Source organism: Homalodisca vitripennis, chromosome 3 (genome assembly GCF_021130785.1).
Source record: "Homalodisca vitripennis isolate AUS2020 chromosome 3, UT_GWSS_2.1, whole genome shotgun sequence".
Taxonomy (NCBI): domain Eukaryota; kingdom Metazoa; phylum Arthropoda; class Insecta; order Hemiptera; family Cicadellidae; genus Homalodisca; species Homalodisca vitripennis.
The window spans coordinates 123,401,418-123,426,198 of record NC_060209.1 but is presented as its reverse complement, the minus strand read 5'-3'; the positions used below and the strand labels follow the sequence as shown (position 1 = coordinate 123,426,198).

General features: G+C 29.9%; 1 protein-coding gene across 1 annotated transcript; it reads left to right on the top strand.

Annotated features, from left to right (window-relative positions):
• Window positions 1-7,612: 7,612 nt before the first annotated feature.
• LOC124357478 (lysoplasmalogenase-like protein TMEM86A) lies at window positions 7,613-24,410 on the top strand. The gene is made up of 7 exons (XM_046809313.1): window positions 7,613-7,816; window positions 18,217-18,386; window positions 19,152-19,345; window positions 20,800-20,915; window positions 22,178-22,288; window positions 23,558-23,729; window positions 24,020-24,410. The coding sequence occupies exons 1-6, from the start codon at window positions 7,796-7,798 to the stop codon at window positions 23,717-23,719; spliced, it is 774 nt and encodes a 257-aa protein (XP_046665269.1). The 5' UTR covers window positions 7,613-7,795; the 3' UTR covers window positions 23,720-23,729; window positions 24,020-24,410.
• The last annotated feature ends 371 nt before the right edge of the window (window positions 24,411-24,781 follow it).

The following is a 24,781-nucleotide window of genomic DNA, read 5'->3' as shown; positions in this document are numbered from 1 at the left end:
GAAACTTGGAAGTTTAAATATATTAAACACATTTTTATTTTTGATTTTTTTTAAAACTATACTATAAAACTAGTTTTACACAAAATTATTTTGTTAATTTATGTAGTTCTGACTTAAATCTGTGTCATAATGCTCTGGTATGTGCCAGATTGTAGTTATGTGTTAGATTAGTTATTCTTGAGGAAAAGATCAGATTGCAGATCGATATATAGAAATATGGTGTTACTGATTTTTTTGTATCACTGAGCGATGACAAATGTCTGGAATAAATTCTGTTTCTTTCACAATCCTTCAATCATCAAAAACAAACTTCAAAGAAGAAATTATGTTACACATTGTAAATTACAAAAAATTCATTTTTTGTTTACTTAAGATTCTTATTTATTATAATGTTTTTAAGCACCAAATAGTCATATATCTTTAAAATGATACATTAATGTTATATTAGTTTAAAAATATAAAAAAGATTTTAGAAAAATGATTTTTTTGTTTCATTATTTTAAATACTTTAGTAGTTCTTCAAAATTAATATAAAGCTAACATATTATTTGTTAATTTTATAAGTTAACTTTTTGTTAATTCCATTAAGTTCATCTGTTTATTTTTTTCCCTCCCAACTAGAGTGTTGCTAGTCTATAAAGTAAAATAATTATTCCATTCTCATTATTTTATAAAGGGTGTCCCATGAAGAAACGGAGAAACTGTCAGGACTTGTTCTTACGGTGAAAATAATGAAAAAAGTTCATATACACATAGGTCCAGAAACGCTTAGTTAGCGAGCTATACAGGGTGAAAGATTTCACCCAGATTTCAGTGCCACCGTTAAAAGGGAGCCCTATTAAATTATTTTGGGCGTTACCCAGGACGTAAAATTTAATGTATATTATGCAAATTGAACTGAAAAATTGAATAAAATTGGTACGAGACCTCTAGCTGCAGTAATTTTTAAGATATCTGAAGAAATACGCAAAATTCGGTGTCCAAAAACAAGTTTCATTTAGGTTTCAAGTAGATTAACTTTGTTAAATGTGTAACAAACACGTAAAATTCTGTAACAAAACTTGTAAAGAATTAATTTCTTAAGATAATGGTGTAAAATAAGCCAATAAAAATTATACGTAAACTTTAAGAAAATCAATTTTTAATTAAACAAATAACGTACGAAGAATAGACAAAATCGGTTTAAGATTTTAAGATAACTTTTAAAAATGAGGGATTTTTAGTCAATGTAAATGTATGTTATCAGTATATAGCACAAGATTTTTGTGCTAATATGAAAGTATTAGAGTTTTATTGTTTGATATTATTATAAATCCATAATGATTATCATGTTTAGTTAATGCGAATGTGCGTCATCAGTACGTAGCACAAGATTTTTGTGCTAATAATATAAGAAGGTATTATAGTTTTATTGTTTTGATATTATTATAAATCCATAATGATTATCATTTTTAGTTAATGCGAACGTGCGTCATCAGTACGTAGCACAAGATTTTTGTGCTTATAATATAAGAAGGTATTATAGTTTTATTGTTTTGATATTATTATAAATCCATAATGATTATCATTTTTAGTTAATGCGAACGTGCGTCATCAGTACGTAGCACAAGATTTTTGTGCTTATAATATAAGAAGGTATTATAGTTTTATTGTTTTGATATTATTATAAATCCATAATGATTATCATTTTTAGTTAATGCGAACGTGCATCATCAGAAGAACTCAGATATAATATCTTACCCAAGAGGAAGGTAATTGTATGATCTTGTATTTTTACTAAATATGTTTATCACAGTGGTTGTCAATAAGTCAATCGCAATCCACCAGTGGCTTACAGGGTAGTTTTGTAAAGCTCATGGCCATGTTCAGATTGGCAACACTGCTTGCGGTGGCAAATGTGTCTCTAGTAGTAGTATAGTATGCAGTCAGCTATTGTTACTCATGTTACAGATTGAAGTTATGTCTGTGCTGTATGTGTTATGCCTTCACGTTTAAACTGTTTCCTTGTTTGTTTTTAGTACGGGTAGTTCAAGCAAAACACCAAAAACCTATTATTTTCATGTAGAGTGGGAAACCGATTACTTTTTTATGCGATGATGTTTGATTAAAACTACATAAAATTTAGAACCTGCAGATACATTTGATAACTTCAAAAGCAAATCTGAGAGTATGTCTGCTGTTAAATATGTTCAGCTTCGCTAATACAGTGATGAGAAGAGTTTGAAGCTATGATCTCTGACGTAATTTCACAGCTTAATAAAACTGACTTTGATCGATGTTATATTTTCTTACAATTTGATGAATCAACTGATATAGTTGACACAGCCCAGTTGGCCATCTTTGTAAGAATGGTATTCGAAGATTTTTAAACTAAAGAAGAGTTGGTAAAGTAGTATCGCTTACTAGACACACTACTGGAAATGATATATTTTAGCATTTAAAAAGCTTATTGAATCTGAAAATATCCCTGTGAAGAAGTTGGTGGGCATAGCTACGGATGGAGCTTCTGCAATCGTAGGTGTGGAAAAAGGATTTACTGCCTTATGCCGTAAAAACAGCGACATTCCAATACTGGAAGATGGCGTAACGGGTGACATCAGCAGCAGCAACCAATAGGAGGTTGACTTACGATCATAACAAGACCATGTGACACTTATAAAACAATGAAATATTACTCTACAAAAGAAAATTAGTTCCACTTTTAACCCTGGAACTGGCAGTTGAAATTCCCCTATAATGGTAGGCACTACCATTATACAATGAATAAAAACTAAAAATAAAACAAAAATATCAAAAAGTAAAGTTTTATAAAAAATGTAATTGAATTTTTTAATCACTTTTAAAATATACAAAATGTTTTAAAAAACAAATTTTTAAGCAAAACAAAAAATTCCACTTTCTCCAAAATTTGTAAATGTTTTGGCAAACAGTAAAGTGTTGTGCTATTACAAAAATGACATATTCACAGTCTAACATTTTTATATATTTTCTGTATGCTTTTATTATATTTTGAGGCGTTTTCTATGTTGTAGAGCATATACTAAGTTCTGAAAATAAAAATATATATTGTTTTTTGGTTTTTTTATACGTAAAAATGTTTGTTGGAAATGCTAAGTAGTATTCTTATAAAGAAATAAAAGTTGTAACAAATACGCAATATATCATCGGAAAATGCTTAAAATGAAGTAAATTTATTATAATAAAAACTCACTAAACTGTATTTGTAATCTAGGTGTAGGCCTAGGTATAAAGATTTTTATACCACAATTTTAGCCTAAAGACCTGTGAATGTCACTAAATTTTTGTACAATAAATGAATCACAAATTAAAACCATTGTTTACGGTATAGTTTATACATACAAGCTTAGAATTTACAAATAATTAGAATACACAATGAGTAATGCCGGTGCATCAATATGGCGGCTATAATACTCTCAAAATCATAAATATAAAATCTCTCAAGTTTGATCACAAAATAAACACTTACTACTTACTTACTTAATTTACTTATTTCTTGAAGATATAACTACTTGACAGCAATTTCACAATGAAAAGTGTGATGTCGTTTGATACTAACAAAACTGTAATATTACGAGAAACAACAATATACTAGCGACTAGTGAAAATAGTCGTCAAACATTACAGAAATGTCACGAACAATAGTTGCATTGAAATTATTTCTTCACAACATATATCAACAAACAGATATTTGAAGCAGATAATCTTGTAGAGAGAGAAATTTTGAATGCATTGATATGGCCAAACTCATTCTTAAACTAAGTTTCCCACAGCAAAAGTAAAGGGAAAAGTCCTGTTTTTTGTGTTCTCTCGAAGTGTGCGCCCAGACATGGCAAACCAACATTTGTATTGCAACTTTATAATTTCGGTGCATACTTATTAGGCATTATTATTCAATAAATTATATATAAAATTAATCTGTGAAAAATCCCGACTAATTTGGTATAATATTTGTCCTACTTAAGTTTTATATTTAATAGCAAAGTTTGATTAAATAGATGACAGCAAAATCCACTAGTGACTAGTTGTCCAACATTGGAGAAACATTTTTTAGCGACTTATCGATATAACCAATCGATACTGATTAATTATTTTGAACAAAATTAACTTAATCTAAATTAACAGTGCTGTAAACACTTCCAAATACTTCATACACATAATCTTAGTATTATCGTTATATAAGATTACGTGTATATGTATAAAACAATAATAATTATTATTATACATACACCTAATAATATACAATTACTTGTGTATAATTATAAACAATTCAATAATTATGACATAAACCATATGAATTGTGGCTCACAATTATTTATGAGTTTTCCAGTTTGATCGATTTCGTTCCGGTTTGTTTATTATTTATGCCATTTCTTATTTATTTATGAGTTTTCCTATATACTCATATTTTAATTTAAAAAGGTAGGGTGCGATAAGCGGACCCGGTTTTTTATATCGAAGAATGTAATCATCGATACCTAATATTCGCATCTCAAATCCTAGACTATCAATCGATATAAAGTATCTATAGTTCTCAATAACAATCATATGTTTTAAATTAAAATATGAATCTAATATTCACAGTGATCAAATAAATTACTACAACCAAAATTAGGAAAACTGAAGACGACCATATTTGCTCCTCTCACAGTTAGGTACAGTTGTTTCTTTCCCACAAATTTCACATAATGGGTTTTTTCCGCACAAGTCCAACATGTTGAAGTTATGAAAAACATGTCTTATCATCTTCCAAAGCAATGTCGCGTAGTTTTCTAAAATTGACTATCATTTTTAATAATCAAATGTTACTTAGGCCTATATAAAATTGAAATATTACATTAACCCTTTGAGTGCCACAGCATTTTTCCCAAGTCATATGCATAAATTGCCGGAGCATTTCCTTCTGTTTTGCAATCGTGTGGGGAAAAAACTATATTAAAAAAACTACTATTCAACCGATTTGAATAATTTTTTTTATAGTTTGTGAGTTATAAAACAAGGTATTTTTTCCATATAATATTATAATTTTATTTTTATTTACACAAAAAGAATATAAGTTATAACAAAAAAACTAAAAAATGAAAAAAAATACATTTCAAGTTTGAAACCAAAAAATTATATATACAATATTTTTTTAAATTTTTTTAGCTATACCATATGAAAGAGCATGAAAAACTGAACAAAAATCATGCATAATATGGTGTGTTACAGTAATATTTAACCAGATACTGCAATATATACAAAATACAACAAAAAGCAATTTTTTGTTCTAGTTTTGTCAAAAGTTTAGAAACAATATTATAACTATTCTATATTCAATGAAGTAAGAAGACTGTAAAATACTAATTATATAAAAATATACACAGGCCTACATATAACCTTACTTCACCTAAAATCAATAGTTTGATTGGATCTTGCGTTTTACTTCATCACCAATCCAACAATAAAATATACATCACTAAACAAATAAACACGAAAAAAGAAGTTTATAAATGCATTGTAAGTTTTACTGAACACAATTGCAGAATAGCAATAACAACAGTTTTCAGCATAAACACACGAAACTAGCACAATGTAAACACCAACGAACCAAACTGTGTAGTTAATGGCAACAAGTAGCAGCTGACCAACTATTGCGTCATCTGTTTGTTTCTGATGGCAAATAACTACAAGGAGGCGGTGAACAATAAAAATCAATCACAATCGATTGTTCGAAACTTGTAGATTGCCGTGAAATAAGTTATTTGTCAAAACAAAAATGAATTATATTTGATATTAATTAAATACAAATCGTCTACTGGGTAGATGCCGGCAATTTATGCACATTTTCACAACATCTACTATGTAGACGCTGCGGCACTCAAAGGGTTAAGAGAGTGTAATCAAATATTATTATTTGGGTGTTTACAGCTATTGATATCTAATTATTTAATTAATCGTTAAAAATAATTAATCAGTATCGATTGATTATATCGATTGTTATGATTAAGTAATATCGTTTGCAATTTCGATATAAAAAACCGGGTCCGCTTATCGTACCCAACCTATTATTATTTAGGGCTATAGATACTTTTGTAGCAATTTATAGGCGTAACGGTCCAATAAGCGGACCCGGTTTTTTATATCGAAGAATATAATCATCGATACCTAATATTCGCATATCGAATCATAGACTATCAATCGATATAAAAAGTAATAACAATCATATGTTTAAATTAAAATGTGAATTTAATGATAACAAATAATAAATGAACATAACCAAAATCAGGGAAACTCATAACTTTAACTAAATGAAACAGAACGAAAACGTTTTTTACTAAAGTTGTGTCCACCATTACCTTCTTTTTTTGCATCTGAAGACGACCATGTTAGCTCCTCTGACAGTTACATTTGTTACCTTTCCACAAATATCACATAATGGATTCTTAGGTACTAAACCCAACATCCTGAAGCCATAAAAAACATATTTTTATCGTCTTTTAAAGCAATTTCGTGAAGCTTCCTAAGATTGACGGCCATTTTTAATACACAATGTTACGTGAAATTTAAAATATTACCTTAATTGTATTATTTGAAAGTGTTTACAGCTGTTCATATAGATTATTTAAGTTGTTAAAAATAATTCATCAGTATCGATTGATTATATCGATGGTTATGATTAAGTAATATCGTTTGCCAATTTCGATATAAAAAACCGGGTCCGCTTATCGTACCCAACCTATTATTATTTAGGGCTATAGATACTTTTGTAGCAATTTATAGTCTAGGATTCGAGATGTGAATATTAGGTATCGATGATTATATTCTTCGATATAAAAAATCGGGTCCACTTATCGTACCCTACCCAATTTAAAAGACAAACTAGGCCTAGGCCTAGTAAATTATTTTATATTTAGTATTGGGTTTGGTTTTACATTTCTTAATTGAACTAAAAACAATTTTGATTCTAGCATCTTACATCTTTGATCTTTATATCACCTTACATTTTAGCATGGAAACATTACCTGCAACAAAATAAGATATCCATTTAACCATACACTCAATTTCTGATGTTGTTTGTGGATTCGTACTAACCCACTCTACATATCGTCTAAAAATCTCTTTTAAATGTGGCAGTGTCATGATGACAAATTAAAATTTACGTATTGATATGTAAAATATTAAATTAATTGAATTGAATTAAGTGAACAATCATGAACTAACACAAACATAACCTTCCATTCAAAACCTTCATGCTAAGCATAAACAATTAAGGCAGTTTGAAGGAGTTTTGACATCTCATAGTCATCGTAATATCACAGTTTCACAGACATTGGAAGTAAAAAAGAAGGAAATTAGGTAATCGGTTTTTCGACATATTTTGTAAGACATTTATTTTGATGACAAATTAAATATGGAATATTTCCTTGCGGTTTTGACCTTTATAATATTAAATTATCCTTGTGATATGATAAAAAAATCGTGGCTTTATGAATGATAACGTATTTACTAACTCCTACAAAAAAATCCTGCATGGTTTATAGTTGTGGTTGTGTTAATTTCTGCTAGGGAGCAGCAGCGAACAAAGAAAATAATCACTGCCACAGCTGACATTGACATTGCCTGTTAGTTGTTTGGCTTCTTTCAGTCGGTTTAGTTCAGACTTAACTCAATCGGTTGATGAAACTGCTAACATTATAAAGAACGTAGTTGATCTAATAAACAAACTGTCAAGTGGCCGTTATATCGTAGTAAATTTGTTACAGTCAACATTCAAGGTTCCGACGAAGAAACTATTATGACTTCTGTGACTCAGGTCGTAAGTATTTAAATATGAAAGACTAACTAAAAACCACAGGTAAAACTTTGTTTACTTCAGGTCATTGATTTGTTTCCTTTGTTGTGTTGAAAACGATGGCCCTATTCAATTTGATATTGAATTTACTTCGCATTAAATGTATGCGTAATGCTTATTAACAGAAACTTGTTGTATAAAAATCAAAATTGATCTTTTAAAAATAGAAAGTTCATGTGGATTAATTAAATTTAACAAAGTATTCCCAGGCCCTATCGGTTCTTACCTCTGTTAAAGATTTAAAACTCTTGTATTTCTCTCACAGTACTTATGTAAATACTAAAAATACCAGATACATTATTATATATATATATATATAATATATATATGCTGCAGTTTTGTTTTTTAATTGTTGTTGATTGATGTAGTATTTTGGTAGTGTATTCTGTTGTTTTGCTGGCCCAACATAAAACTAGCATAGTGCACAGCAGTAGAATGCTGTCATAGATACTTCAGTGCTGCTGATTTGTGTCACTCTTTTTACAGTACTGTAGTATTATCAGGAGGCCACTATATTTTTAACAGTGTTTGTTACTGGGGGACCTACACAAACTACATTATTAGAAAGAACAGACTTTATTTGATTCACTGTGAAAATTACATGTCATTGTGGCAATCAGTGTTTTTGCTGCCTCCTGAATGGAAGCGATGTCGGTAAGAAGGTCACTTTCTTGATCTGATCTTGAATTTTGGTACTAACTCAAGGGATGTTTTTCTTTTTGCCCCAGAAGTGTAGGGAGGTGTAAGTAAAATAAAGCCTGCTCTATAATATTGTAGTTCTTTTAGGTCCCCAGTATAAAAAACTGTTTCAAAATCAGTGGCCTCAAGATAATACCAAAGTACCCTTTTTACTGCTGTTGAGTTTATGACAAAGTTGATTGAAATGAGGTTTTCAAGATAAGTTTTGGTACAAAGTTAGTCCTAAGTATTTTCCTTATATTCTATTATAGTTACTTCTGGGAGGCCATGGTAATAATATTGAATAGTACAAAAATTAGTTGTTGGAATGTTTATTCATTTAAAACCAAATCATTGAAGTTGCTATTTGGTGTAATGTATTTTTTTTTTCTGGGTAAAATAGTTTAAGATATGGGTATGCCAATTTAGATATGGGTGGGCTAGGTTAAAATATAAGGAGGTTGGTAGATGTGCGCTACAGCTACAGATGTGGTTAAGGGTTGTTTTTTTGTTTAATCAAAATATATAAACAGTAAGTGTGATAGGTTCTAATGCATAAGTAGCAAAAGTTCTGCAAACGCTAAAGTTCTGATTTTGTATAAATAAGGAGCAAAGATATTTTCATTCATGAGTGCAAATTTTACTTTTATGTACTTAAAAAAAATATGCAATCAGATGTAGTATGTATTAAGGTAATTTACTCCACTGAAGTCACACTTCCTATTTAGTGTATATGCCTGCTATTTTAGATAATTACTGATATTCCATGTGTAGTTTGCTAACCATTTCATATGTAAGCATACAAGCTGCTTTAAATTTTAAAACATATAACAATTAGTGTTCTTAATTCATGTAATATCCTTTGTCGAATAGTTAACAGAAAATATAATTTTAGCAAATATATACATATAAAATTAAAATCAGGCATATAGTGTGTTATAGTCGATAGACCCAGATTTATTGATTCAGAGTATACTCATTTTAAAATAACTTTGTATATTACTTTAAGTGTTTTAAATTAAATACAGTATTTATTGTCTGAGCTTTATCAAAGCCTATCACTTGAGAGGCTGAAAAATTACATTTTTATTAGTCTCTGTCTGCATAATGAAATGATTTTCAGACTTGAAATTATTAATGAAGCTTCTAATACTTACCAATACTAATAATTCATTTCTATAAATATTGTTTAGACAGTATAATATTGTGTATTTATTTGTTATACAGTACAATTCAATAAAGGTATAAACATTCAAAAATGTATATCTCAACTTTTATTCTTCCCCTTACGTGAATGATATTTTAATTGATTTCAAAATGTTCAATATGAGGACAAAACCTTCCATTGGTCCAATCCAGTTAGTCTGATGGATTGGGTCAATGTTGGGTAGATAACTGTTGGTTTTCAGTCTCAGTCACTGGGAAAATACTCCCTATATAAAGGCATTTGCTTCTCATAATTTACCCCTATTTGAATAAAACTGTTTAAATAGACAAAGTAAACTAATTAAAATATGTTTTGAACTTTTGGTTTAGTTATGTGTGAGACTCATTATTACTGCAATGGATACTATTACAATTATTTTATTTCAATTAAAAAATTACTGTAGCCTATGAGTATTACTTAAAAAATGTCTAAGGTGTTGCTTCTGTTGGGAACTATAAATGTAGAGGAACTCAGATAATAGTGTAGCCTGCCAGTCGGTTATTGGCACTTGAAGGTCAAATCCAGTGTAAACAGTGGTAGAACGTGTTTAAACTCTGTGAGCTCAATGACTGTTTGCATGCAACTTGACGACTCAAGGTCTCTCATTGTTGGGCTTCACTTGTTAGTAAAGTTCTGTTACTTAATAGATTATTTATATTAGTCGTAATCAATAAAATACTACTAGCTCTGTAAGAATAACATTGAACATAATTTTAAAATATTGCTAGCTTATATGTAAATATTAGTCATTAAACAGATTTTTTAATTTTGATTTTTAAATAATGTTCTTGAGGGTATTTATATAAAATTATGCATTCATGATAGTTTACTTTATTGTTATAAATCCTTAAATGAAATTTGGAAATTATTTCAAAGTTAATAAATGTTTTACTATATATCTCTTAATTGTGCATATGTATGGGAATATAAAAAAGTCATTTAATAATTGAATTTTCCTCATTTAGAAGAGATAAATATTCATATTTTATTCAGACTTCCACTTTAAAATCCATAAAAAATAGGTTTACTTCTCTTAAGTGCTTGGCTTTTAAGTTTAAGAATCTAATGTATTGTACTGCAACTTTTCTGCATCTGTACTGTATTGTTCTGAGACCAAGAAATTAAAAAATGTAAACAGCTATGAAATAAAAATAGCCCTTTTAAAACAATTCAACATACATTATTTAAATTTAATTTTAACTTTAGAGTTTAATAATACTCTTCTTTTTATAGAATAAAATATAATTCACTAAAATAAGTATTTATGTAAGTTATTTATGTGTAAGAAAAAATAGTATTTATGGATTGTACTAATTAAAGAAACTATATTTTACTAGTAAACAGAGTAAATAAAATTAAGAACAAGGAAAATAAACTTATTTGTTCTTAATAAATTAAATCTTTATGTATTCCTCATATAATTTGTTTACCATTTCAATTGTACTTATTGTGTGAACATACAAGCAGCTTTATGATCTAAAAGATATTACCATATATGTATATATAAATTTAAAATATGTAAAAATAAAAAAAATCAATTATTGCTACAAAATGAAATAAAAACTAGATACTAACGGACACCAATTCATTTCAATAGAATGAAACCTTTCCTGTTATAAATTAATTAGTTACCATAATTATAATTTAATAAGTGGTTAATAATTTGTGGTTGTTTGTGAAATTGTACTAATAAATCATGACTATGTCTTTAATAAGTATTTACTCTCTATTAAAGAATTTTGAAAATAATGTTATTTATATTTAATATGTGTAGTTTTAAGCGATTACTTTCTAAGCGAGGTAAATGTGACATTTTGATAAAATATTTTGCTTGTTTTATATGGGAAACTATGTATTATCTATATATAAACTTGAATGTTCACCATTATAAAATTAACTATCTTAATATGTACATTTGTGATTTTAAATACTGTTTTTAAATAAAACTTGTGGGCAAGGTCAAACTGTAATAAAACATATTTTACTATGACAAATAGTAAGCTGAACTGTTTCAAAGCTGACCTTGTCCCACCAGTTTTATTTGAATGAACTATAATAGGTTAAGAGATGTTTTGTCATATTTCAACAAACTTGTATGTAACTACTTTATACTCTTCAGTTAAAATAATAACAATAATTTTGATTGGAATTTGTTGAAAAGTTTAAAACTCAATATTACAGTGTTTATAAGTCAATTAATATTTTTTCTTTGTTCATACTGGTTTGGTTTTTTAATAGTTTGTAATCTAATTTTAAGAATAATACATTTAAAAAGAACTCATAACATAATAGGCTACATCTTTGTAAATAATAAAACCATGGCAATCAGCTGATCAATAGACTCATAAATGTTATTGCTGGCGGCTAATGTGTTCAGAGACTCTTTGAATAAGTGATGAAATGATGGCTACAATGTTCTTCGATTTCTGCTGAAGCTTAAATACTTTTATAATTTGAACTTAATAGTTTGGAAATATATTTTATGTTCTTGAATGTTACTCTAAAATAATCTGTAAAAACTGAAATTGAGATCTAATTTATTAATTTCATTGTTAGAAAAAAATTATTGGGGATTAAGTTTACAAACTGTTTAAATGTTTTTCAAAAGCGTAACAACATAAAACGAGTACCATCCTCTAAAGAGAGACAACAGGAACTACTATTAGCTGTCTGGTGATGAAATTACACCTTGTTAGAGGGGCTGTGCTGTTGTCACATAAATATTCATCGTAGCCATCATCTCATCCTGGCTTGTGTAGCCAACATGCAATACAGGGTATAATTCAGACTCTGGATCCTCGTTTGTATCTGTGCATTAAAATAAAAACATCTCTATCAGAATTTAAAGAATTACCATTGTGATGTATAGTAACAATTATATTGCACTAACATTAAGGCATGATTGACTAAAAAGGGGCCTCATCTTCCTCATTCTTTGTAATACATGAACTCTGTATTGTAGTGTTGTGACTATTTATATGAAACATTACTAGAGTTAACTCACATTAAAATTTTGTATCAAAACATTGCTTGTATAATTGATATTAGTTACAACACTGACTGTGTATGCTTAAGAACTAGGGTTTAATAATAGAAATTCACTAGTAGTAAAAATTATAAGTGTACAATTATTTATACATCATTCGAATGATAATGCTTAAAACAGATATTGATAGGGACCATGAATTTCCAAACAATATACTATTGGTAAAAACCGATGGCACATTCGTTAGTGATTGGGTTACACCAATCACATTGTAATCAATAATACACATTTATAATTGGAACTCTACAAAATCATAGCCATACCCCTAGGCTACTTGTGCAAAAATTTGTAATAAATGGGTTTTACTGAATTTAGCTGGTTCTTATCAGCTCCATGTACATTTGGAATGTTTCTACTCAATTTTGTACTTTATTTACCCAGCTCTGACAAGAGCAGATGTAACCATATTATTTTTACAGCATTAGTTGAGTGGCAGAAGCGTACCCGGAGGGATGATCAAATGTTTTCTTGAAGTATGGATTTTTAATTGGATTGAAGAATAGTGAATAGAGTTATAACTAAAAATCACACATACATTCTGTAAACACTATTATATCTGATATGCTCCCTTCCTGAAATGAGACTCTGGAACTGTAAGCAATGTAGTTGTTTCTATAACAAAATACAACTGCTAGTTTAAAATATTAAAAAATAGTCTAATGAAGAATTTTGAAGATTTCTTCACACCAAACGTAAGACTCAACACATGTGCTTTTTTACTTTCGTCATAAATGGATTTGCTTTAACAAGACTGCTTAAATAAATTTGTAATGCACTACTTTTATTCATCAACCTCAGTTAATTACTGAAGTCATGTTTTGTTAAAAAATATTAGGTAATTAAACAGGTAATATAATAGTTTATGTAGGTACCGGTATGGACACAAAGCAGTAATAATAGAATCGAGTTAAACCTACTTTACTATTATATGTGATAATAGCCTAGACTACCTCTCTGTGAGATGATTTAAGATGGTATATTTTCCACTATTTTAGTTAATTTATATTTATTTAATCGACATTAAAGTAACTCAGGCTTGCATCGAAATCATACAGGATAGATTCAAATCAAACAATGTGTAATCAAGTCTTAAGTTTTAAAATTATTTTCTAAATATTTTTCCCCTATCAAATAAACCACTAATACTAAACTCAAAGCAGAACGTTTTTGAGATAAAATTGATAGCTTGATTAATTTGAAATAGACAACTATTCTGGGGAAAAAACATAAGTAATTTGTGTCAGCGATAGTATCTGAAAAGCGAGCTACTCAAAAGTGTGTGAACAGTCACAACTGCCTCATGCATCACTTAGTGTCAACCATCCACTAATAACCAACTACTACCTGGCACTAAACTTTGCCTTGTTTCTTATTTATTTAAATAATTCTCTGTCTTTCATTTCTCAGAATTGTTTATAGTATCAGCATTTTCATCTAGTTAAATATAAAATTGATGGTATTAGTGCTTTATTTTTCCTTGTTTATTAGTAGTACTTAATATTTTATTTGAGGAGAATACATTTTCCAGTTTATAGTATTTCATGTTATGAAAGTTTTAAGTGTTTAAACAGTTTATGGTAAGTCAAAACAATATCATTATATTCTGCTAACTAATTAATAACATATGTATTGGATTGGTAAAGTATTATACTTGATCCTGTTGAATTCAATATACAAATAATTAAATGAATTTTTGTATTTAATATTTTGTCCTTATCTTTATCTGAAAATATCTTCTAAAACCATTAGTAACGGCTTATAGAAACTCAAATGACTACTAAAAAGTGTTATATTAAAGTGTACAAAATAAATTGCTTTAATTTTATTTAAATATAATGCAAATTTAAAAAGGACTTTGAGTAATAGTATTCTTCCTTAATGTCCATTTAAGGTTTAGAGCACTTAGAATCTTTATGGACATGACATAAACATTAATTTTATAAGTATGTCATAAAATGTAGGAGTTTATCTCTTATTGTAGTCAATAACTCGTACAAATCATTTCGTTACACCATGTTTCCAATAATTTTGAAGATTATATTGAAGAAATTTATAAAAACAATAGATGAAATATACAATTTCCTTATTGTAAATTTCTTAAACCTTTATATAATATGTACCCATTTCAATACATCGTCCTGACTGTGTTTAAACTCAATTGATCCACACATCCACTATTCTGGGTTTTTCTATCCAAACACAGTTTCAGTAAGTTAGTGCCTGATAAGTCTTTTTTCTCAAGTTTTATAACTTGTACAACCACATCTGATAAAGAAATTTTACGTTTATGTATGAAAATCAAAGAAAAGCTGTGTCGAATGTTGTCAACAACAAAAAGTGGCATTTTACTGTTAAATGTAGCTCTGAAAAAAAACCTGCACAACTTCTTTTCACATTTTTTCACAGACTTTTAGGTAAGTGAAGCATATGTCTACTTAAACAGAATCGAAAAAAAATAATTTTTTAAACACAAGATGTAACCATTAGTTTTTTTGGCCACACACAGCTCTCCATAGTGTGTACAGTGAGGCTCCCTTAAGCCTACTGATCCTTTCACTGGTAAATCCCTCCAACCAGTAAAACTCAAAGAGGTCCAAGCATGCAACACTTGAGTACCTTACACCAATTTCACTAATTCCTCCTAAAAATTTGTAATATAGCTATAATAAAAATGTATTTTATTATAGAATTGGTAATGGCAGTGTATCTGATTAGTGCATCACATATTCAAAAATAGGAATGAGCAACCAGATCCTTTACAAAAAGTTAGCTCAAAGCTCTTGAACCTATTATTTCCTTTTAGAGTCAAGATCTTGCAGGTCAGTGTAGAAAACAATAAATCTAACCCATTATGAAGAGCTGAAAAAGTAAGGAATATACTATGGTTTTATAGTATGTATATGTTTTTAAGTTATGATTTCAAAGAATAATATGATTTTTTTAACGATGTGTGACTTTAAGGAAATTACATTTTTTAAGTAAGAAAACTAAATTCATAATTGTTAAAATGAATGAATCAATAATTAAAAATTATTACAATTCGTTATAGAATAAGAAAACCAGTTATTCTATTTTTTGTGTCTAGAAAAGGTAAATTAAAGGCCTATAACAAAAATGTTTAATTAAATTTGTTTTAAATGTACTCAGGAACATTGATTGCAGCATCTTGATTATTGAAATTGCCACTGGATGCATTGTAGTATATGAGCAATACTCGCTTAGTAGTAAGACTTGAGAGAATGTCTCGTGTGAGCTGGCCTGTGCATGGCCTTGTGGCAGGTTGATTCACTGCTCTAGACGGCCTGGGAATGTGGCTAGACAAGTGGAAACTTGACAAAGGATTTGTACTTCCTGAAGAAAATTAACTGAATTCAGTTTCCAATAAAATTAAACATTTGGTAACATAACATGAGGTAAATATTTTTACTCGTTAAATTATCTTGGGTATTTATAGCAATACTTATTAAAATAGCTTCTCCTTGCTTCTTTTACTCAAACTCCAAATATCGGCTTGTTTTTATCACCCTCCCTCCCTTTTTTTAAAGTATTAATTTTGGTTTACTAAAAAGTGAGCTTTTGAACTTTTGTATTGGTTAGAATAATAAAATTGATATTATAAAATATATATATATATATATATATATTGTATATATATATATACAAAAGAATTTACCATTATTTGTCTCTATTTTTTTTTTCAACAAAGCAATTTCTAATTTGTAAATTTATCTCTGTAGGCTATAACAATTCAGACTGTATAAATACAACTGTGGTTTATAAACTATTTCGGAGAGCAGATGGAGGACTGATGAGAAGTAAAAATGGTGTTTACTAATTCAGTGCCAGTGCCAAGTGTATATGAGCTGGCGTTGACGCTGGCGACCTCTTGCACTTCGTCAAACTTATCTCTTGGACTAATTTGAGTAGTGAGATTGCATTACAGTTAAAAATAAATATGCTTGTGGCAATTAATATTTGGTTGGATTAAGATGTGAATGAGTTAACCTGCCATTAATAAAAGCGTTCTGTAGTTAGACCTGCATAAGATGATTGCTTAAACTACAGTATAGACAACAGAAAGTATTGACTGGAAACTTATACATAATTCAGCGGTGACATTGTATTGTATTGGTCGCCTGGAACAACATGGTTTATGGATTGACAAATGAATTCTCAGACAGAGGCCTTTTAGAAGTCCAGTTTTTCTTCAGGTATTTTCCTATGTACTTAGTACAGAATAAAGTATTGTTGTGGAGAAGAAGGTAAGTTTTTTGAGGTCTTGCAGCAGAAATATTCATTTTGGTGTACCCTGGATTGAAATATTCATCTGTATATGTGTTATCTTCCTGCACATGGTCACAGCTAAAACACCTTATGGATAGCCTGATTTTTGTTTGACAAGGTTTTCTCTAGTCAGTGTTATAGCTAATAAATGTTTAATGATTACTCAGAACAATATAAATTACAATAATTGTAAAAAGGTACAAAAATATAGGTAATAATTTTTAAAATACTATTAATTTTAAACTCTAAGGACGTTTTAAAAGTCTGTTTCACATAAACAAATTGATTGTGGTCAGTATTGATATGTTAGTTACCAGCAAATGTTGTATCTGGTTACCAGATTCACAAAAATTTATTTTAAAAGATACATAAATTTTAAGGAAAATAAAAAAAATGAAAGAAAACATTAGATCTTCTGTGTCCATGGAGAAACTGTTGATCTTGTAGTAAAAAGGTGAAGGACAGTCTGTATGTGCAATAGCTGTTTCGTGATGTTCTGACAGGTCCTTTGATTCTCTGTTGCATGTTTTTATTTTTCATATGAGACAGTAGCTACCTACTAGTCCATTGTTATCACTGGACAACTTTAAAGACTCATGCAGTTTTTTCTTTAACCTAAATCCTTTAGTTATAATAAAATAAAAATCTCCAATATTCTGCATTGATTTAGGAATAAACACAATAATAAAGTATGATATTTTAACCCTGTTGAGTACCTGTATACTTTTTTCTAAATTGAGTTACCTATTTACCTATTTATGAGTGGCAGAAGAAATTAATGTGCAAAGATCATCCATATAATTTCTGGATGACCATTATTTTTGTAAAAAAAGTAATCAAGCACATAATATTTCAGTATTTATATACACTAATTATATAGTAATAGATAATGTTATTGATTTCAAATTTTATTTTCTATTCAAATAACGATAATAATCAAAATATAATAAAATATAGCTTTTTAAAACGCTTTCAATCATTTTTAGTGTTTCAAAAAATGTATTTAAAAATGTTATCTCTTATGTTTCACTGTTATATGTTTTATCAATTTAGAATACATTAAAAATATAAAAATTTAGTTTGCAGGTATCCCACATAGGTACATAATGAATGGTAGCTAAAACTTAATTAATTGATCTTTTGTTGCAGTTAAAGAGTGTGGGCCCAAAGCTGGTACCTTTCCTGAAAACTGTAGCCATCTATTTTGTGCTGTTTATTCCTGTGGAGCGGCCATCATGGTTTGCGATGGTCATCAAGTGTCTTCCCATCCTGAGTCTCATCGTCTTTGTTCTTCTACATGGCATGAGTCTGGCAGATGAGTAAGTCATTCCCCCTCGACTTGTACGTTACAAAATAATATTGACAACAATTCAGTAATTACTAACTTTTTATTTTATATTCAACATAAAAGGTGTTATTTTATTATTGGAATAAAGTGTTTTTTTAACTAGTTTAATTTAACTTGGTTGGGTTTCCAATACTTCTGGTAGTTTCAAATCTTTGGATCATGGCTTGAAACTGCAGTTTCTGTGACCTGATAGTACATCACTGTCAGCAGTTACTCTTTATCTGGTAGTTAACTGGCTATGTGACTCTTGATTGATACTACGTCACAACTCTTCTGGACTGGGCACTGCACTTTTCATCATTATAATTGCACCAAAATAGTTATCACGCTAAATGCTGACTTTAAATTGTTTCACCAGTTGATAATATTTCTGGAAAGAGTTTGTGTAACTATTAAATGAATTAATAATTATAATTATGCACTGTCAATACAAATCATATTTGTATTTTGTTCCATTTAGACAGAATAATATTTTAAGAAAGTGTATTATTCAAACTTATTTATCTAACGTTGATATGTATTCAAGAAATCGGGCTTGTTATACTACTATTATGTAATACATTTTATTGTGTAAATGGTTACTTGTTATCTCAGAACATACTTTTGCAATATTTAATCTCTACAGTGATAGGAAATATAAATTTTAAATATTAAAAAATATATTTATATTGAAACATTTAATTGAATCTGTTATCAATTGTTGAAAAGAATTGATTCAATACTTATACTTTTCCAGATACGCGTTCTCTCGCCGTATTCTGTTTGGCTTGGTGTTCTCATGTATTGGTGATGCCCTGCTAGTCTGGGATGAGTACTTTCTGCACGGGATGATTGCATTTGGAATAGCTCAGGCTATTTACACATCTGCATTCGGGTTCAAGCCATTGAATCCAGCACTTGGATCATTTCTCTATTCTCTTTGTGGAATATGTGAGTAGAACATGCTACTTAAAATTATTGCCATATGTATTACTTAACTGTTGCCCGTTTGTCATCTACTACATGGTGTATCACTCATTTTCACAAATAATTATCTGTGTACTTAAGTGTCTGATAAACATGCATTTTACTAACTTACAATATTCAAATAAAATATTCCAGATTATCATAGAAAATTAATACTAAATTGTTTAAAATATTTTTATCACAGAGTAATGCATATGAGCAAAATAGATAAATTGTAACTGGTTTCTAAATGTACAAAATTATGTCATGTCCAATATCATACACTTTTACTGATATTGTCAAAACACATAAAAGTCACGATACTACATTACTATTCTAAAACCCATTTTCTGTGCCATTTTGTTGTTTTATTTTCTAAATAATTTGTTAGTTAAAATAATAGAATACTAATAATTAATAGAATAGTTAATAAGAAATACCTAGCTACTTAGAGTAGAGAAATCATGCTTTTATGTTAATTGAAGCCGTGTTTCTCCTACAGATAGAGTTATGTAAAGTGTTGAGGTAACAATTTGGTGTCACAAGTATCCAATTCGGTAATTCTAAAGCAATATATGGGTCAACCTCGATTTTTCTCATATTACAATATAATGTTCCAATAGTCAATTAGAAAAGGAAATGATTAGAATTTCTTGCCGGAAAGCAGTTATAGGGAACAGGCAACTCATATTACAATATAATGTTGCAATAGTCAATTAGAAAAGGAAATGACTAGAATTTCTTGCTGGAAAGCAGTTATAGGGAGCAGGCAACTGCGAGAATTACCTATTAGTGATCAGGGGCACTGACGTGATCTGGGCTTCAAGTTTGGAATTACTCGAGTCAATTTTTTTTCTAAAAGAGCAAGCAGCGCGAAGCGCTGCGCAGCGGGCAAGCATCATGCGTGGTCTTTGTATATACTGAATTGATTCAGGCCAAAGGAATGACACAGATTCCTTTACCAGATTTTTACGGAGATTTTGTACTGGGCGGATTATATTGGTTTACTTTGCTTTCCAGCATGTAATTATGTGTTTAAAATTGTTTTACATGCTACATTATATTGTAATATGTAATAACAATTTATCAGAAATTTTTAATAAAAAAAGGATCACGCAAGATGCCTGCCCGCTGCGCAGCGCTTCGCGCTGCTTGCTCTTTTAGAAAAAAAATTAACTCGAGTAGTTCCAAATTTGAAGTCCAGATCACGTCAGTGCCCCTGATCACTAATAGGTAACTCTAAGCAATATATGACCGTCTGGCGGTTGCCTGCTCCCTATAACTGCTTTCCGGCAAGAAATTCTAGTCATTTCCTTTTCTAATTGACTATTGGAACATTATATTGTAATATGAGAAAAATCGAGGTTGACCCATATATTGCTTAGAATTACCTCCAATTCTTGGAAATAAACAGAAATTTAGTTTCTTTCTGATTGCAGCTCTGTTCCTGCTGTTGCCGGGACTAAGTGGAGTGTTGGCGGTCGGAGTTCCTCTGTACTCTATGTTGCTGGTAACTACTGTGTGGCGAGCTATTGCTAGAGTCCAGTTCTTTGAGGTAAACAAAAAATCAATCTTCCAATGTACAGACAGTATTGACAGTATGATTTACTAGACATTTAGTCGGTATGGCAGTAATTATCTCTACAATAAGGACGTTTTATTAATTTTAGATTTGTGCAGATGTGTTATTGTGAGTTAGGCTTTTAGCAGTGTATACCTTTTCTGAGAATGATGGCGATCGGGATGTGGACTTAATGTATTAATCACGACTGTGGTAATGAATCAGGAGATTCTAGTGGCAAGTTGGTAAATGAAGATGTTACTGAAGTTGATCTTGGTTTACGAGAAACACGCTACATGTACGCTTACTGTGGAGCTGCTCTTTGTGCTGCAAATAAACCTGACAGTACTGGGTGACAGCACCATATGAAAACTTGGATTTGTATATTAAAGGATTAATATTCAAAATAATAACTATTAATATAATATAGTGTTGAAAAATATCAATAAATATTTTGTCAGTGTTTATCATTTTTTTATGAGATGTTCAATCCCATTTTTAGCCTCATTCGGCCTATTCTCATGGGTCACTGGCTTATCTTACGAAACAGGACAAGGATAGTTGACATTACTAATAAAACAGTATTTAAATCTGCACTATCTCGAACTCAGAACCAAAATGTGACATCTTAGAGCACTTGGTCCACCAGGTCTCCCAAAAGTTTTATTAAAAGTTTATATTAACATTTTTTATTAAAATAACATCATCAAACACAAATTAAAGTCATAGAGTACCTAGTCACAATAATTCTAATTAATGTGGACCAGACTTTTTCCAACATTATAAATTTATCTGAACTTTTTAAATAAGCCAATAAACGGATGGTAAACATTTACAGTATAAAGGAAATCCCACCAAAATTTATTGTTTTTTCACTCCAATAACTATTGAAGAGAAGTATATGGATAAAACCGTTGTTGTAGTGTAATATTAACATGCTTTAGTTACTACAAAAACATATTATTTGCTCATTTAGTTATTACATCTAAATATTGTGTTATTGTTTGGGCAAAAATTAGTCTTACAATCAAATATGGTAAAGTGTAGCAATAAAAAAGTTCAAACTGGTATTCATGTTATGTGATCTTTCCCTCCAGAATCAAATCCTGGTTATGAATATCAAATTAATTATCCTCTATTATGATGATATTTTTTAATCATTACAAAACCTAATCCACAATGTGTATTTGTGAATACTTGTTTTACTGATGTAAACTTTTGAAAAATAAGATTGTTTTTGTTATGCTCAAATATAGGAACTGTGGACCTGGACCAAACTTTGCTCCTGTGCTGGAGGTATCATGTGGGCAGTGTCTGATGCTCTGATTGGTTTCCACCATTTCCACCATCCAATTCCATATTCTCAGGTTAATATAAATGTATACTTAGCTGTAAGATGTAGAATATTACTGTTTACAGTTAATTGTATTGTTATTCAAATAAATTGGTTTTTATATTCTTTGCAAATTTAAAAATTACCGAGTTCGTTTAAACCTTTAGTTCTTGGAGTGTTGGATATAAATTTTCTTATTTCTCCCTAGCGTGCGATTAGCTTAAAAACTTTGACGTTAATTTGCTTAAAGTTCTGTTTGAATTAAGATTCATGAAGATATTATAGGAAATATTAAAATAAATAAAATTGTTGTGTTGATTTTTATATTTTTACAAATAAATATGTATAGGAAAACAAATAATAAAATTTGGCAGTTCATTATACAAGGACATTATAATTTAAAAGAGACAAAAGTGAAATTCCATATTTTTATCTGGGCTCAAGTTAACGGGAATGTGGCCACCCTCAACACCTTTAAGATGGTAGACCTAGAGAAATTGATCGTAGAAGTACCCTTTAACCTAAGCTCAGATGAACTCTATGGGGTTATATTGGGCATGGTAAGGGGGTAAACATAATGTTTCCTGACACATTGCACATGCTATTTTGTGTATTTCATATTCTTTTGGGGCATTTCTAATTGCATCCTTGTTAATAAATTCAGCCTTTACTTCATTGTTCCTAAATGGAATTTTATGCTATTCCACCCAGTCTTGTATATCAGCTTTCTTCCAGTTTTGCCTTGCAGTTTTCTGAGCAAGAGCTGAATGATTGTCCATGATAATGACGGTACCCCTCTTCAAGTAGTCACAGAAAAGTTTTGCACCACTCCTTAAATAAAAGCACTGTTTATTACTGAGCGGCAGTCTTAGTTTAGTTTAGACTTTTCTGAGCGAAATATTAATTAACATTCAAGTAACAATCTGGTTTTTACTGAACCAACCTGCAGCACAATTAATCTGCTTCCTTTTCCAACCGCTACTTTGCCCGCAAGCCCTCCCTTGCCAGTTGAATCTTTTCAAGCTGTTTTTTTGCAGTAATTCTGATTTACTTAAAAGTCTTCTCTAAATAAAATATCGGTCTTTACCAATACCCCTGTATCGAAATTGAAAATGGTAAATATTGAACCATTGGGAGTCACTCTCCAGGTCAGGGTGTTTTACACTGGGGGATGAATGTGAAGCCTCCCACACTGACCCAATATCTGGCATGCGGTTAACCCAGTTTTATTGGTGATGATAAACATACAAATAATGAAACCAAAACAAAATTAATGAATCCTACACCTTTATGTTGGTTTCAGGCTCTCATCATGGTGACGTACTACGCAGCCCAGCTGGGCATCTCTCTGAGTGTGGTAGACTCTAGGGCCAACTACCATGCTCGTCTAGAGGCTGAGAGTCGTGCCTCTCGGATAGGTTGCTCGTCCAAGTCTCAACTGGACTTGTCCAGTAGTAGTGGTTAGAGTAGAAGAGGTCTGTATATATTTGTATCTATTCTTGTAATGTAGGATCTGTATTTGGCATCTCTCTCCAATACAAATTAACAAATATTTTCATAATTAATTTATGTAGTTATTAACTTATCATCTCTAAAAATTAAAATCCAATACTTTTCAATAAATTTATTATATTATTTAGTCCATTTGAAGAGTAATTATTTTCAAAATATATTCTTTTGTAAGCGTTGTGTAATTTTTAGTAACTATATGTTTGTATTTTTTTGTGGAAATTCCATGTTAATAATATTGAATCACATGTTGCAGATTACAGAGTCATTGCTCAGCTCAAACAGTAAGAGTTCCAAAGTGTTATGTCTTTCACTTGCAGTTGGTCGAGAACCGTTGAGAGTATTCATAATTATCATTAACTTTTAGTTTTAACTGTTACTGCATTTAAATTTAATTTATCTTTGTTTTAGTCTTAGTTTTGTTACTTTATTTAACAAATATTTATCCCTTTGAACCCCAGACACAAAGATATTGTTTAACTAGTATTGTATGAAGGAAGATACAGCCTAGATAAGCGAGAAACCCCAGAGCTTTTAGTCAAGTTAACTTTTGCAAGGTTTTGTTTAAAAGCTTACAGCTGCCTTATGAGGTATAAATTTATGGCTATTGTGTCAAAATGTTGTACAATAAATGCTCTGCAACATAATTTTTTTTCAAATGTTAACTATTTAGTTACAGTAAAACTCTGATTATCAGAATTTCGATTATCGGAAAAGACTTGAAAAATATTAAAAACTGTTCCAGTAGTCTGGAATCAAGAAGCTACAGTAAGATCAAGTAATTTCGGCATGAGGTAATCCCAATACTATAGTAACCGCACTCAAAATATGTATTGTGGGAGCTATCAGTGGAGGATAACAACTTACCACCATCTGAGCTTTCACCAGCCACCTGCGAGATATATCCATGTCTCAGATTTATCATCGTACAATAGACAATAGACAATAGACAATAGACAATTTATTGGCCATTAATAATTTTCAATAAAATTACAATAGGCTTCGTCAAATATTAAGG

What these genes read in the sequence shown, in the direction of transcription:
- LOC124357478 (XM_046809313.1), top strand. Translation starts at nt 7,796, where the DNA reads ATGACTTCTGTGACTCAGGTC. An exon ending in CTATTCTCTTTGTGGAATAT is followed by an intron (nt 19,346 to 20,799) that starts GTGAGTAGAACA and finishes TTCTGATTGCAG; the next exon opens with CTCTGTTCCTGCTGTTGCCG. An exon ending in CTAGAGTCCAGTTCTTTGAG is followed by an intron (nt 20,916 to 22,177) that starts GTAAACAAAAAA and finishes GCTCAAATATAG; the next exon opens with GAACTGTGGACCTGGACCAA.